This window comes from Schistocerca gregaria, chromosome 2 (assembly GCF_023897955.1).
Source record: "Schistocerca gregaria isolate iqSchGreg1 chromosome 2, iqSchGreg1.2, whole genome shotgun sequence".
NCBI classification, from domain to species: domain Eukaryota; kingdom Metazoa; phylum Arthropoda; class Insecta; order Orthoptera; family Acrididae; genus Schistocerca; species Schistocerca gregaria.
Window position 1 is genome coordinate 1,015,258,150 of NC_064921.1, and position 16,075 is coordinate 1,015,274,224.

Below are 16,075 nucleotides of genomic sequence, written 5' to 3' on the forward strand. Positions count from 1 at the left end.
GCTCTGAAAAGCTAGTAATTTGTATATCACAGAATCTTCTCCCTGTCGGTTAAATTTCGCGTCTGTGGCATGTCATCTTCATGGTGTAGCAATTTTAATGACCAGTAGTGTATTTCATATACAGTTCAATATAGTATAAAATCCGTGCTCTAATTATGAGAATGCTTTCTGTGTGCAGTAAAGGACTGATACAACGAGTGTGGGAAGGGGAGATATTGTAACAGGACTACAGAAACAAACAGGCGTCCTCCACTTGTGGCCAGGTGGAGCTATCGGTGCAGGCGGTGCGCGGCGACTCGCAGGCGTTGACGGTGCGGGCGGTGGTGGCGGCCCTGGAGCGGCTGGTGGCGGTGTCGGAGTGCGTGGTGCAGGGCTACGCCGGCGTGGGCCCGCAGCTGGTGGTGGTGGTGAGCGCGCGCACGCCGGGCCGCGCGCCGTCCAGCCTGCAGCTGGAGGCGTGCGCCGCCGAGGCGCGCAAGCTGTCTGCGCAGGTGCGCGCGCGCAGCCCCAGGCTCGCCGCGCAGCTGCCACTCAGTCTGCTGCTCGCCGCGGAGGACGTGACTGCCGCGCCGGAGGCGTCCTCCTCGCCGAAGCCTGCCGGGACCGGCGCCTGGCTCCTCGCCCTCACCGTCACGCTCTGCCTCTGTAGAGGCTGCACCAGGCTACATACACATCAGGCGTCAGTGGATTAACTGAACCACCGAAGTATCGTTTGCGTTGTAACGTGGGAGAGCTCTGCATTTTGCCCGGGAACCGGAAGTGTGAAATTTGTATTTGTACTCTTTGAAGCACCGTAACGTTTACTGTGGTGCGTACAAAGTTTAGCTGTGTCTTCCCTCGTCACTCCTTACGAAAAGGTGTGTTATAGACATAATTTCTGGGCTTCTTCACAGTCCTGGCCGGCTTCTGATGGAATACCATTCAGCAGTTTCGTTACGCCGCTGGATAACATGCAAGATACTACTTCTATTCACAGTCGACTTGTTTTCGAGCTCTGGCAACAAAAAAGAATCACAGGGACTTAGAGGCAGCAAAAATTCATTGCTGGAGAGGACAATGCGCCAGCATTATTTGCTGTGGGGTAGCATCAAGTACATGCAATGCCCGGTCACAAGTGCGGTGAAGAGTATACTCAGGTTTTAAGGGAGAGAAGGGGAAACTCATACAAGTTCTGCAATAAATGTCGAAATAGCAATGAGGTTTTTAGACAAGTGACCCTTGCTTACACTTACTAATAGTCCATTTACGTCACATGTTGTGGGTTTATTCGGCCGATACTGAATGTATGCATCAGTAGTAGGGCGAGGTTCTCGCCATTTTTTCTTGAGGTTAGGTTAGTGGACGTAGCACAATTGGCCTATTTTCCCGCAAAAATCCGCCATCTTGGATGACGTCATACGATGTTGCCAAGTCTACGTGCCACCATCTTGCATGACGTCATCACCGCCATCTTGAATGAATTTGGCAACAATGCAGCGTCTCTTGGCGCGAACCTTGCCCTACTACATGCATCTGCCATTTTGGTGGAGCAGGATGCGATCTCGGTTTGCCAGAATCTTTTCCTTGTCGAATGTGAGGTGACTGTCTCTCATTGAGTACGCCCTCGCACACGCACCACCCTCTTCCTGATTCTGTCAAGAAATTTTACTGGTAAAATATCTTGGTGAATCTGCTGTAGTCGAAGCGCCGACTTGGAAATGAGCGTCGATTTGATTTTGCTTTTGATCCATCTCGGTTTCTCGGTGTGGGGAGAATTTAGAAGGCTCTAGTTCCGTTTTTTTGTTATATTATCTTAGCATCGTATTCCAAAAAATGTCAAATGTGTGTGAAATGTTATGCGACTTAATAGCTAAGGTCATCAGTCCCTAAGCTTACACACTACTTAACCTAAATTATGCTAAGGACAAACACACACACCCATGCCCGAGGGAGGACTCGAACCTCCGCTGGGACCAACCGCAAAGTCCATGAGTGCAGCGCCCTCAGACCGCTCGGCCAATCCCGCGCGGCATCGTATTCCAGAATACATGATACGTCACTTTTGATGTAGTCGAATAACAGCTCTGACTCCTTTGCAGGTGGTCATTGAATATTCTTCCCCTTATCATTTTCCCAAGTCGTTATTTGGCCCGATTTCTGCGCAATTTTACACGCAGTCAAATTCCGTGTATAAGTTTCGTGAACGCTAAACAACTTCAAATTTATCTCGCTGGTCAGCGTCCACGTCAATGGATGGCCTTACCTCACCAGACACGCCACTCGATCTGTAACGGCATTCATTTGCGACGAGGAAGATCTTACCATATTTGTATTCCAGCCTCGGACAGCTGTAAACGACTTGTGCCATCTCAACACTTGATCTTGTGTAGGAAGCGTTCACTTATGGTAAATACATTAAGGTAGGTGCACTTTTATGGCTGCGTGTGGTGTCAAAGGAAGGGTAGACTCATACACAAAAATCTTTCACAAGGTTTCCAAAACGAGTATGGCTAGATTATGTGTCTGAAAAATGTGTCAAATTCGAGACAGTGTTTCTTACGAAGTCAAAAATGTTTCAACAGTTTTTAACTCAGAATGTGCTGTACAGCACTTTTTTACTGCCCTCTCCTTTCCCCTCTAGCTTCCCTGTTCCAGGGATTACACATCCTCACACAACAACCAAAGGAATCGCCGACTCACTCTCTTTGTAGGAAACAGTGCAAATAATTGCAACTTCAGTTAAGATGTCATATTATGATAGGCAAACTTGTGACTCACTTGTTTGTCATCTACTAGAAACAAAACACCCACCAGGAATTGCAGACCATTACAACCATGCTTCCAAGCCCTTGCACCTAGGCTAAGATACCGAATAGTGATATACGAAACTTATAGCCTTTTAACTTAGAGAAAAATTCCCCGTGTGAGACATTTGCTGTGCTGCTATGAACGAATTCCTTCAACAGCAATCAGGTATGCTAAACACTGACCAAACAACCGTCCTTAGTTGCAGCTCTAGTCGTTCTCGAACTGTCAGGCGACTAAGTGAGCCAACACAGCTACAGACGAGAGCATTATAAAGCTAGAACTACGGAAATAAAACTGTTCAATTTCCATCATAATATGTCATTCCAAGACTGGTTTTACGTTATTTATGTGCATTCTCTTTCCGGTCAGAGCTATCACAACTGCGGGCCTACAATTTTATTGGGATTTCAAGTGCGGAACTATGAGAAATCACTGCCAAGGACAATTTAGTTTTAGAGGAAGTTATTTAATACTTTTACCAGTAGAGAGGAGTAAAAATACTTTTCTCATTTAACGTAATGGTCACTGGAGGCCACTTTTCTGCATCATTAAGCAGATGATCTCAGAAAATGTTTAAGACAGCGGTTTTGAACTTCTGCCATTGAAGTAATGTCTAAAGATTTCAAATAACCTCCCTTCCTGCAAACAAAGAGCACATCACAGTAATAGTGAAGAACCTTCCGTTGGTAGTTGTTACCAATGATAGCATTGTGATTTTGTGTGCCAAAGATGTTATGTTGTATTTTCTGTTGGTGTCAATATTTGTTTATACATACACATACTGATGATTTTGTATTTTCTGTAAGTTTCCATTTTCTAGTCTCCCTTCACTCAAAGATTGTGCAGTATGTTATGAATATTAATTTCTAAAGTATAAACTTGTTAGCGATGTTAATATTTTTGTACAGGAACATTTTATGCTTTGAGATCTTTACGTTTTGCTAAAAATACAATTTTTGATAAATATATGCATTTTGTACAGACGATTTTTATACATATTTTCCTGTAACGTATTTTTATCCAAAATATTATGTACTGTATCGTATTTAATTGTGAGCTTTTAATTGCTACCCACCGATTTATGATGAAAACATGTACTGCATCACTGAGAGGGTGTTCTTTCTTCCTTATTCTATAATCAGTCAAATAACTGGTTCGTGAACAATAAATTTGCTAACTTCCAGCGAATATACCGCAAAATTACCTCATGTTAATTGTTCATAACTGATGTATCAAAGTTATAGGTCTACCAAAAAGTCTTTTACAGTTATAGATCTAATACGATACACCGTAGACTTCCTTCTTTTCCTTGTCCTTACGACTGACTCAAAGTCTCCCTCCCGTGAGATATTATCTTACCACCAGTTGAAGTCCTTCTACGTTAATTAACACGCATACTCTCATACTGGAAAGGGCGACAACCACTACTTTGTTAGAAATAAATGCACACGTCAGGAAGGACCGCAATTAAGCCTCGATGCCAAACATTTGACTTACCATTTTTGATACGCCTCGTTATTCATGTACAAAGATGATGAATACCAAAAGTTGTGGAACAACAAAGTTCTTCGGTTTTATATCCGAGTAATTCCTTGAAATTTCGAACAAATATATAAAATTAGTGTCCTTTTACTTATTTTTCTTGTGTGTTTTCCCCGCATCACTGCAGATATCGTGTTATATGAACTGATTTGGAACGGTTAATTTAAGGACTGGACGAATGCCCTTCCTGTCAGCGCCCCATTATCCCCGGGGATGGCATAAGTGTACCAAAACCATCAACGCATAGTATTATTCATGTGAAACTGAACGAAAGTTTCCAAAATTTATGCGAAGTGTTTATCAGAGGCAGGAATAGGGTACATCTTTGCTTTCCTGAACGTAAATTAGATTCACAAACACAACAGCGTGTTCGTTAGCCATGTGATGCAGAAAACTTTCACTGTTACCATTTTAATTTAGGGTACAAGCTCCTTTAGTAAGCACTTCTGTCCGGAGTTTCTCCAGACACGTCTTCGGCCTGGAATCTCATTGACTGGAGGATAATTATTTTAAGTAATGAGTCCTGCTTCAAATTTAGCCCTGATGGCCAGCGAAAACGTGTTTGGAGGCGCCCCAAAAGCGGTGGATACAAACTGAGTACCACCCTCCATACGGCCTGACAGCCAGGATCGGTGATTTGTGGGTGCCGTTTGTTGTCATAGCAGGACCCCTTTCGTTGTCACCCACGGAACTCTCATAGCACAGCGGTACTTTGACTATATTCTATTATCCATTTTTTGCCTTCATGGCAAGCCACCCTGGGCTCACATTTCAGCAAGATAACGCCTGCCCGCACATAGCGAGAGTTTCCACTGGTTTTCTTCTTTCTTTGCGAGCAAGGTAGCCGGGTCTCTCCACAACTGAGAACGTTTGGTGCATTATAAGCAGGGCCTCCAAGCATTTCCTGATTTTAACGATTTGATCCGCCAATTGGACAGCATTTAGCACGGTGTCCATCAGGACATGCAACAACTCTGTCATCCAATGGCAAGCCGAGTAATGGCTTGGATACGTGCCAGAGGCGGACCAACGCTCAATTTGCGAAGCTCTTTCTCTTGAATGAATCATGCAGTTTTCCTGTAATTGTAAACATTTATCTGTCTGTACATAGGCCTATACACCAGTACAGCACATCTACCGATTTCCGTCGCATTCGGCGAATTCCTTCGTCGAGCTTCTTTCTTTTTTTTCTCTTAGAGTGTATAATGAACTCTTTTGACATGACCAGATATGCTTACATCATCGAATTGATATCTTGGAGTTTTACAGTTTCAAAAAAATATCCGTTTATATAGACAAAGAGGATTAAGGTGCTGTAAGCGAAAGCTGAGGCGCGATAAAAGTGTAGTGTAGCTACTTTTCAAGAAGTCTCTGGACTTCATTCTACAATTCAGCAAAAAAACTTCAATATTTAAACTAATTCGCCGTTGCGGTTTCCTTTAAACTACTTTTAAACGACAGTTATTCAACAAAATAGCACGGCATATTTTTATTGTTCCACCTTCTGGCTTATCCGTTGTCACGCTAGTGCCAATAAATAACTTTATACTGTTGCATGGCGTCAAACAATGTCGCAAATCACTGCCTTACATACTTTCGTAGTTACTATAGACGTCACCTGTTGTTTAAGCGCACAATCTGAATTATGTTGCAATAACCACGATTTCCATTTACATCAAGCGTAAACACCAGCTCGTGTGGACAGTTAGAAAACATTACGAACGCTGTTTAAGACATTTGCGACTGAATTCTGTGACACTAAAATTAAATTACAGGGCTATTCACGAAGATGGATTTCAAACTTTTGTTGCTTCCAAACTACAAAAGAAAGAAACACAATTCCAACTTTGCTGGAAAGGAAAAAGTTCAAATTTTTATGCATTCAGTGTGAGCGCCATGTCTCATACGACGAATATAAAAAAAATGGTGGCTCATTTTCTCCCATACGAAGCAACTGATCTCTCGTTATCGTATTTACAGCTGGTATAATGAGATATTGAATTACTCTAAGTACGTACGACGTTACCTTAATCACGCCATTCCAGGTCGTTGCATTGGAAGAGGCCGAGCAGAAGAAGAACTTTATCGCCGGTGGCTTCCCAGGTCTCCAGATTTCACACGTTATGACTTTTATCTGTGGGGTTACGTAAAAGACCCCCTATACATGACGCTCATGAAAGTTTGCGGCTTCGCATTGCTGCAGCTGTGAATTCGATAACGAGACACGGTGCTCGCACTGAATGCACAACAATCAGATCTTTTCTCGTTGCAGGAACGTTGGAATTATGTTTGTATTTTTTGTAGTTTGGAAGAAATAAATGTTTGAAATCTGTTCCTTCTTTTTGAATACTTCTCTAGTACGGAAAATGGACGTAACAGGACCACTGGAAGAAATGCCAATCTGCCCAGGAGAGTGGTACGCATAAAACTATTGTTTTTCGGTATGAGCTTCTGTGATTTACAATATACAGGATCCACAAATTAAACAACACAGATACACATTTCCTCAAATACCAAAGGCGCTTAATGATGGAGAATTTTTGTAAAATTGTGTCAGTGGTGATTTAAACAAACGTATCTAGTATGTCGAAAATTGACTTAACGTTAATTCATGAAAAGAAGTGAAATCGGCAAACAGCCTTTATTAGCAATGCTGTTTACTAAACAGCGACGCCAGCGTTCAGGAACCGATCGGTTCACACTCAGGCGGCTGTTAACCTTAAAAATCGCAATCAGCTTCTAAGTGTGATGTTTGATGTTGTAGCAAAATAATCTTTGGATAGTATTGCCATCCAAATTCCTGCGTCATTTTATACCAATGTTGTTTTTGAAAAAGTTCATATTTTCTCATAAATCTAAGTATCATTGAAGATTTTTTTAACTTTGAAGATGCAGACGGCTTACATCAACACACACACACACACACACACACACACACACACACACACACACACACACACATATCTAAGTAATCGATCGAAGTGGAGAGGCTAGAGATGCGACGAATAGAAGGAGGTCCTGAAACAAGATTACGAAACACTGGAGCTACTGGATGTTCAACTCTTCTCAAGTATAAACTTTACCCCTGTGACTTAACGCGCGAACATCGTCTAAGCCCACAGACCACAACTTGAGGCTATTTTTTCTGGATAATCAGTCCGTAGAGTGCAGAGTTCTCGTGGGTTGACCACAAGACAGGCCGCCAGCCTCTACTATTGCATGGTGCAGGCTACTGACGAAGGGAGTGTGCGTAAGTAAATTAAATTAGTACCTTCGACATCAGGATCGGGTTATTCAGAAAATTACCTTTCGTTTGACCAGCCTCTCGAATTGATTACATTTTTATTTGAAAAGTCGTCATAATTTATTCATTCGCAATCGATCTAATTTTCCGCGACCGTTTGTGATCACCATCGACTCGCTTAACCAGTGGACTTTGGGTCGAGGGGCGGACGATTTTCTGGTTTCTTATTTAGTTAGTTCCACAACATGGCAATATGGTGAATACTGGCTGAAACTATCCATCCGTTAATTCGAAATTGAGGCTACGGATACTTACCTCAGAAGGACATGAGGCCATCTGCCGATTTTGCGGAAGTTACAGCCTCCTCAGCAATCCCAACCCCTGGGCCACGGGCTCTGGCCGCTGAGCACTCGAGCTAATGGTTACTGCGACGCTCGTTTGATTGACTACACCGCCTTCTTCTTGTCTGCAGACACTTATTGTGTCGAGGGCTCTTCGGCTATAAAAGCGACGAGAGACGCCATGTTCACCCGGCTATGACTAGTTGATCGAGGTGAACGGAGTTGAGCAGCTAAGACGGTCGTGAGTTCGGGACCAGCCACCAACGCAGCGTTGATGAGCATGCTTTGTGCACCGTTTGCCGCCACGTACCGCTCTGTTCACGAGTTCGCAGATCGTAAAATTGATAAGAGTTCGCATTCATTAACTTCGTAGCTGTACTGCTAATAGTCCAGTACGTAATGAGATGCCCTGCTAAGCCCGCAGGACAGGACAAGGAGCAGGAATTACGGAAGGGGGCCAGAATGAGCGGCTGTCAGTTGCACTACAAACATAACACTTTATTAGCTGTTCAAACATTACAGCGTAACTTCTCAGCTTTACTGCCGAGAGAAAAAGTCTTTAGTTCTAAAACGGCTGAAGGCCCATGAATTAAATACAAGGAGAGATGCATCAAACCAGTCTCAGAACCGAAGATCACAAGAACCACAACACACACACACACACACACATATATATATATATATATATATATATATATATATATATATATATATATATACTCCTGGAAATTGAAATAAGAACACCGTGAATTCATTGTCCCTGGAAGGGGAAACTTTATTGACACATTCCTGGGGTCAGATACATCACATGATCACACTGACAGAACCACAGGCACATAGACACAGGCAACAGAGCATGCACAGTGTCGGCACTAGTACAGTGTATATCCACCTTTCGCAGCAATGCAGGCTGCTATTCTCCCAAGGAGACGATCGTAGAGATGCTGGATGTAGTCCTGTGGAACGGCTTGCCATGCCATTTTCACCTGGCGCCTCAGTTGGACCAGCGTTCGTGCTGGACGCGCAGACCGCGTGAGACGACGCTTCATCCAGTCCCAGACATGCTCAGTGGGGGACAGATCCGGAGATCTTGACGGCCAGGGTAGTTGACTTACACCTTCTAGAGCACGTTGGGTGCCACGGGATACATGCGGACGTGCATTGTCCTGTTGGAACAGCAAGTTCCCCTGCCGGTCTAGGAATGGTAGAACGATGGGTTCGATGACGGTTTGGATGTACCGTGCACTATTCAGTGTCCCCTCGACGATCACCAGAGGTGTACAGCCAGTGTAGGGGATCGCTCCCCACACCATGATGCCGGGTGTTGGCCCTGTGTGCCTCGGTCATATGCAGTCCTGATTGTGGCGCTCACCTGCACGGCGCCAAACACGCATTCGACCATCATTGGCACCAAGGCAGAAGCGACTCTCATCGCTGAAGACGACACGTCTCCATTCGTCCCTCCATTCACGCCTGTCGCGACACCACTGGAGGCGGGCTGCACGATGTTGGGGCGTGAGCGGAAGACGGCCTAACGGTGTGCGGGACCGTAGCCCAGCTTCATGGAGACGGTTTCGAATGGTCCTCGCCGATACCCCAGGAGCAACAGTGTCCCTAATTTGCTGGGAAGTGGCGGTGCGATCCTCTACGGCACTGCGTAGGATTCTACGGTCTTGGCGTGCATCCGTGCGTCGCTGCTGTCCGGTCCCAGGTCGACGGGCACGTGCACCTTCCGCCGACCACTGGCGACAACATCGATGTACTGTGGAGACCTCACGCCCCACGTGTTGAGCAATTCGGCGGTACGCCCACCCAGCCTCCCGCATGCCCACTATACGCCCTCGCTCAAAGTCCGTCAACTGCACATACGGTTCACGTCCACGCTGTCGCGGCATGCTACCAGTGTTAAAGACTGCGATGGAGCTCCGTATGCCACGGCAAACTGGCTGACACTGACGGCGGCGGTGCACAAATGCTACGCAGCTAGCGCCATTCGACGGCCAACACCGCGGTTCCTGGTGTGTCCGCTGTGCCGTGCGTGTGATCATTGCTTGTACAGCCCTCTCGCAGTGTCCGGAGCAAGTATGGTGGGTCTGACACACCGGTGTCAATGTGTTCTTTTTTCCATTTCCAGGAGTATATATATATATATATATATATATATATATATATATATATATATATATATATATATATATATATTCACACAGGAAGCTCTAGTCTATAACCTTAAATAATATTTAAGGCCAGGTGATGTAAAACTTGACTAGTTAAAAACAACATAACTTCAATTACCTTTCAATAGGCAGAAGGCCCAAGCTTCATGACCAATAATAAACCTTACTCCAAAATGGCTGAAGGCCTTTGTTTAAAAAAACTGCAAACAATTTTTCAAGGCAAAAGGTCCAAAGCTTTTAACCTTAAATAGTATTTAAGCCCAAGTGATGTAAGACTTGATAAGTAAGAACCCAAAATTTTAAATCGGCTGAAGGCCCATCATTTTAATAACAATACACCTCCAATAAATTTTCAACAGGCAGAAAGCCCACAGTTTTATCTTCCAAAAGGTAATACCTGGTAAGGAGAATCCTTAAAACTTAAAGTGGCTGAAGGCTGATCCTTTTAAAAACTGTACACTACAATAAATTTTGAACCGACAGAAAGACCACAGCTCTATCTTCCAAAATGTAATACTTGATAAGTAAGATGCTTAAAACTTAAAGCGGCTGAAGGCTGATGCTTTAAAACAATACAATTCATTTTCAACAGGCAGAAGGCCCAAGCTCTATCTTCAGACAATATAAGACTCGCCCAATTAAAAAAAAAAAAAAAAAAAAACTGACATTTAAAACGGCTGAAGTTCTTTGATTTTAAAAACACAATTAAAAGCATACAAATGTCAACCATCAGCTATGAGCCATTAAAAATACACAATTAAACGCCAACAAGAACGGCAGTGTAGGCAATAGCCCTCAGAACTTTCCATGGGGCTCGGTCTGCCCTTGAAATCTTAAGTTCGCTTAGATGAGACAAGAAGTCGGTCAATCTATGCTCGATCCGCCGGCAACACAACCAAGAGACAGTCAGGGACCCACCGACAAGACGACTTGCTAACCACTGACAAATATACGAAAATTCCAAAGCCAAACGTTACAGACATAGCCGCCTACAACCAAAAATACATTAAGCTGCCAAAAACTACACACCATGTTGGACAGTGGCAACAGGTGAGAAAAGGCACTGCCTTAATTTACGTCAGCGAACAGGGCAGGTAACTGGAACGCTAACGGCCACAAGGCAGAAAATTCCACTATAGCAAATTCCACCATGGCACCAACTCGAATACCCCCTGTTGCGCCCAGGAATACTGCCAACAGCGAACTACCAACCAAGGGGACAATGTGGACAGATTTGGCTTCGCTAATTAAATCACCACTCAACCCTAATGTCCTATATTGGTCAGCCACGAACCTCGTAGCACTCGGAAGAGCTCCCACCCGCTCCGACACTGCGTAGAGACCGCCAGCGGACCCGTCCGACTGCACCGCGCGGAGGTTTCCTCGCTGATCCATACTAACTGGCCGAGTCCCTGCACACTGCCGAGCCGGGACTATAAACACCAGACCAAAGATGGTATAGGGGGCAAATATCGATACACGCCGCTTCTTCTACAGGTATAAAGAGGAAGAACCATGGCATAACTGCAATAACCATGGGAAACCAAACACAGAGTAACAGCCAAGTTTTAAAGCAAGCCATAAGCCGGGGTCAGCACGGCTCATGTAGTAGACACGGCGCTATTAAAGATGAAACTGGAATGGCTGTTTCAAGTGCCCTACTCGGGCTTTCGTCACCGTTCCTGCTAGTGAACAAAGTTCTTCATGTTTCCTCTCCTCGTTTTCTCTCATAGTTAAGGACTGGACCATTTTAATTTAATTCTTATCGTGTGACTGAATTTTTCTATTTTATATTCTTATCCCGCAGAAAGAAGCTACAGGGCCTGGCATTCATAAGTCTACAGTTACACTCGTTTGACAAATTACGTCACCAGTTTATTGTCTTTTCGGAGGAATAATATATAAATATTACCACCACAGAAGCCTTTTCGATTACCTATACATTCCATCTGCTGTTCTGTTGATAGTGTTAATTAATCATAAACTGAACCCCTGCTAGAGGAGAATTAGTACGGTGCCAGCCATGGTTGGGACAGCAGTCAACAGGTAGGTGAATGACAAACCACACCGCTTGCAGGAAAACAGAGAAATCGTCAGCACAAGTAATTATTTTGTCACACCTCAGCATATTAACGTCAACTCGTATACAGCAGCCAAAAACACGACAAACCTTCTGACTGCTTTGATGTGGCCCGCCACGAATTCTTCTCTTGAGCCGATCTCTTTTCCTCAGAGTAGCACCTTCTACAGGTCCATCAGCTACGATGGAAGCTATTCCTTGTTGTCGTAACATGCACCCTGTCATCTTGCCCGTTCTTCTTGTCAGTGATTTTCATATTCTTCTTTCTTCATCGATTCTCCTGATGCCTTACCTTACCAGTCCACATAATTTTCAACATACTTCTGCACCACCACATCTCAAACGCTTAGATTTTCTTCCTTCCCAGTTTCACCATATTCCATGATTCACTATCATACAATTCTACACCCACCCCAGGTAGCTGAATGGTCATCCCGACAGAATGTCAATCTTAAGGGCCCGCGTTCGATTCCCGGCTGGGTCGGGGAGTTTCTACGTTCAGGGACTGGCTGCTGTGTTGTCCTAATCATCAGCATTTCATCCCCATCGACGCGCAAGTCGCGGAAGTGGCGTCAAAGCAGAAGACTTGCTCCCAGAGAACGGTCTACACGACGTGTATTTTTGGTGCAATTCTATACTCCAAACTCATATTCTCGCTAAATTTATGTTTCAAATTGAGGCCGTCGTTTAATAGCTGTAGACTTATTTTGGACAGCAGTGCCCTCTTTCACTGTAGCAGTCTGCCTTTTTGTGTTCTTCGTTTCGTCCATCATATGTTATTGGACTTCCAAGTTAGCAAAATTCCTTCCCTTTGTCTACTATGTGGCCGCTGCTGTTGATTATTACATTTAATCTCATTTCTGCGAATTCTGAATATCCCCGTCTCTCTTCTGTTTACTCTCAATCGATATTCTGTACCCATTAGACTGTTCATTTCATTTAGCGAGTCCTACGATTATTTTTCACTTTCGCTGAAGATGGCAATTTCATCAGTCATTCTGATCTTCGATATCCATTCATCTGAATTTTAACCCCACTCTTGAAACATTTGTTATAGTGTCCCATCACTTCCTCGATATATAGATTGAGCTTTAGGGGTGAAAGACTGCATCCTTGTCTAACACACTGTTTAATCCGAACACTTAGTTTTTTGTCTTCCATTCTTATTGGTCCCTCTTTGTTCTTGTAAATGCTGTACATTACCCATCTTTATCTTTAGGCTAATAATGTTTTTCTCAGAATCTCGAACGTCTTCCGTCATTTTGCACTGAAGTACGCTTTTAATAGATCGACAAAAACTATGAATGTGTCTTGACTTTTCTTAAGTCTTGCTCCTGTTATGGAGCCCGTCAGAGCAGCCGCTCTGGTTCCTTTTCTTTTCCAAAAGCCAAACTGATCGACACACAGCAGTTTATCAATTTTCTTTTCCATTCCTCTGTATGTAATTCTTGTCACAGAAATTGTTAGGGTAATTGTTCTTTACTTCTTGCATTCATATATCCTTGCCATTTTGGTTATTAAGTGGATGATACTTTTTCGACAGTATGATGGTATGTCTCGAGCTTCACAGATTCTACACTCCAACTAGAATTGTCGTTTTGTTTCTAATTCATCCTTAGATTTTAGAAATTTCAAAGAACTGTTATCTTTTCCTTCCACATTGTTTGAGTCCAAGTGTTCCAAAGCTCAGTTCAACTCAGTCCCTAATATTGGATCCACCAAGCCAAAGTACAGTCATGCAAATTGATTCTGAGACACAGTGCTGAAGATCCGTACTTGCAGCTTGCATTTTATTTACGGCTGAGTCGGGCGTTAACAAATATTGCGATAATAAATTGTCACAGTGGTCACCAGTGGATAGAGAGATACAAGCCGTTGAGCGATCGTACAAACAGGCATCAGGTTTACTCAAATATCAGATTGCGTGCAGAAATTTAAGGTGAGTCTGATACGACTTATTTGGCAGACTAGTTAACAGAAAATGTTTATCACCAGTTTCTCCAAGAGAAATTACCAATCTATTGCTGAAGGCTACCCTTGCCAAACGATAACGTATGTGGAAAGTATTTTTTTTTTTCGTCCGCCTCAGATGCGCGAATATACACACATCAAAAAAAGTTTTGCATTACCTCCGTTCCGAGAGTTCCATAACCTGTGCAGAAAATTGGAATAGAGATCAACATAAACATCATTTCCGCCCCTTTTATTGCCCATGACCACCGTACCACTGTACAGCAAGACCTTCAGAAGTGGTGGTCCAGGTTGCCGTACACACCGGTACCTCTAATACCCAGTAGCACGTCCTCTTGCATTGATGCATGCCTGTATTCGTCGTGGCATACTATACACAAGTTCATCAATGGTCCAGATTGTCCCACTCCTCAACGGCGATTCGGCGTAGATCCGTGAGAGTGAGTGGTGGGTCACGTCGCCCATAAACAGCCCCTTTCAATCTATCCCAGGCATGTTCGATAGGGTTCGTGTCTATAGAACATGCTGGCCACTGTAGTCGAACGATGTTGTTATCCTGAAAGAATTCATTCACAAGATGTGCACGACGGGGGAGCGAATTGTCGTTCATGAAGACGACTGTCTGGTCAGTATGCTGCCGATATGGTTGCACTATCGGCCGGAGGATGGTATTCATGTATCGTACATCCGTTACGGTGCCTTCCATGACCACCAGCGGCGTAAGTCGGGCCCACATAATGCCACCCTAAAACAGCAGGGAACCTCCACCTTGCCGCACTCGCTGGACAGTGTGTCTCGGGTGTTCAGACTGACCGGGGTGTCTCCAAACACGTTTCCGACGATTTTCTGGTTGAAAGTATATGCGACACTCATCGTTGAGGAGAACGTGATGCCAATCCTGAGCGGTCCATTCAGCATGTTGTTGGGCCCATCAGTACCGCGTTGTTGTGGTTGCAAAGATGGACCTCGCTACGGACGTCGGGAGCGAAGTTGCTATCATGCAGCCTATTGCGCACAGTTTCAGTCGTAACACGACGTCCTGTGGCTGCACGAAAAGCATTATTCAAAATGGTTGCATTGCACTCAGAGTTCCTCCGAGCCATAATCCGTAGGTAGCAGTCATCCTCTGCAGTAGTAGCCTTCGGCGGCCGGAGCGAGCCATATAATCGACAGTTCCTGTCTCTCTGTGTCTCCTCCATGTCCGAACAACATCGTTTTCATTCACTCCTAGACGCCAGGGCAATTCCCTTGTTGAGAGCGCTTCCTGGCACAAAGTAACAATTCGGACGCTATCGAACCGTGGTATTGACCGTCTAGGCATGGTTGAACAACACGAGCCGTGTACCTCCTTCCTAGTGGAATGACCGGAACTGATCGGCTGAGGTACCCCATCCGTCTTATATGCGTTGCTCATGCATGGTTGTTTACATCTTTGGATAGGTTTAAAAAATGGTTCAAATGGCTCTGAGCACTATGGGACTTAACTTCTGAGGTCATCAGTCCCCTATGACATGGAACTAATTAAACATGCCTAATCTAAGGACATCACACACATCCATGCCCGAGGCAGGATTCGAACCTGCGACCGTAGAGGCCGCGTGGTTTCAGACTGTAGCGCCTAGAACCGCTCGGCCACTCCGGCAGACTTGGACAGGTTTAGTGACATCTCTGAACAGTCAAAGGTACTGTGTCTGTGATACAATATCGACAGCCAACGTCTGTGTAACGGTGTGATAGAAAACTTTTTTGATGTGTGTACAATATACCGCCGCAGTGGTTACCGGTTTAAAGCTGATTCGCCCAGTCTCAAACCAAGCGGCTTGTTTTTAATCGTAACTAGTTACACAACACACAGGGAGCAGCAAATACGCTCATTTTTTATACGACAGAACGACCCATCAAACGATGAAACAGTAGACACATCGGCTGTCAT

The 16,075-nt window shown here is 44.4% G+C and overlaps 1 protein-coding gene across 1 annotated transcript in view; it reads left to right on the plus strand.

Moving 5' to 3' along the window:
• Positions 1 to 3,753, plus strand: part of LOC126335509 (reversion-inducing cysteine-rich protein with Kazal motifs-like) — a 328,118-nt gene extending 324,365 nt beyond the window's left edge. The window contains exon 16 of the mRNA XM_049998864.1: positions 264 to 3,753. Within this exon, the coding sequence (XP_049854821.1) occupies positions 264 to 692 (429 nt within the window). The 3' untranslated portion in view covers positions 693 to 3,753. The remainder of the gene's footprint in view (positions 1 to 263) is intronic.
• The last annotated feature ends 12,322 nt before the right edge of the window (positions 3,754 to 16,075 follow it).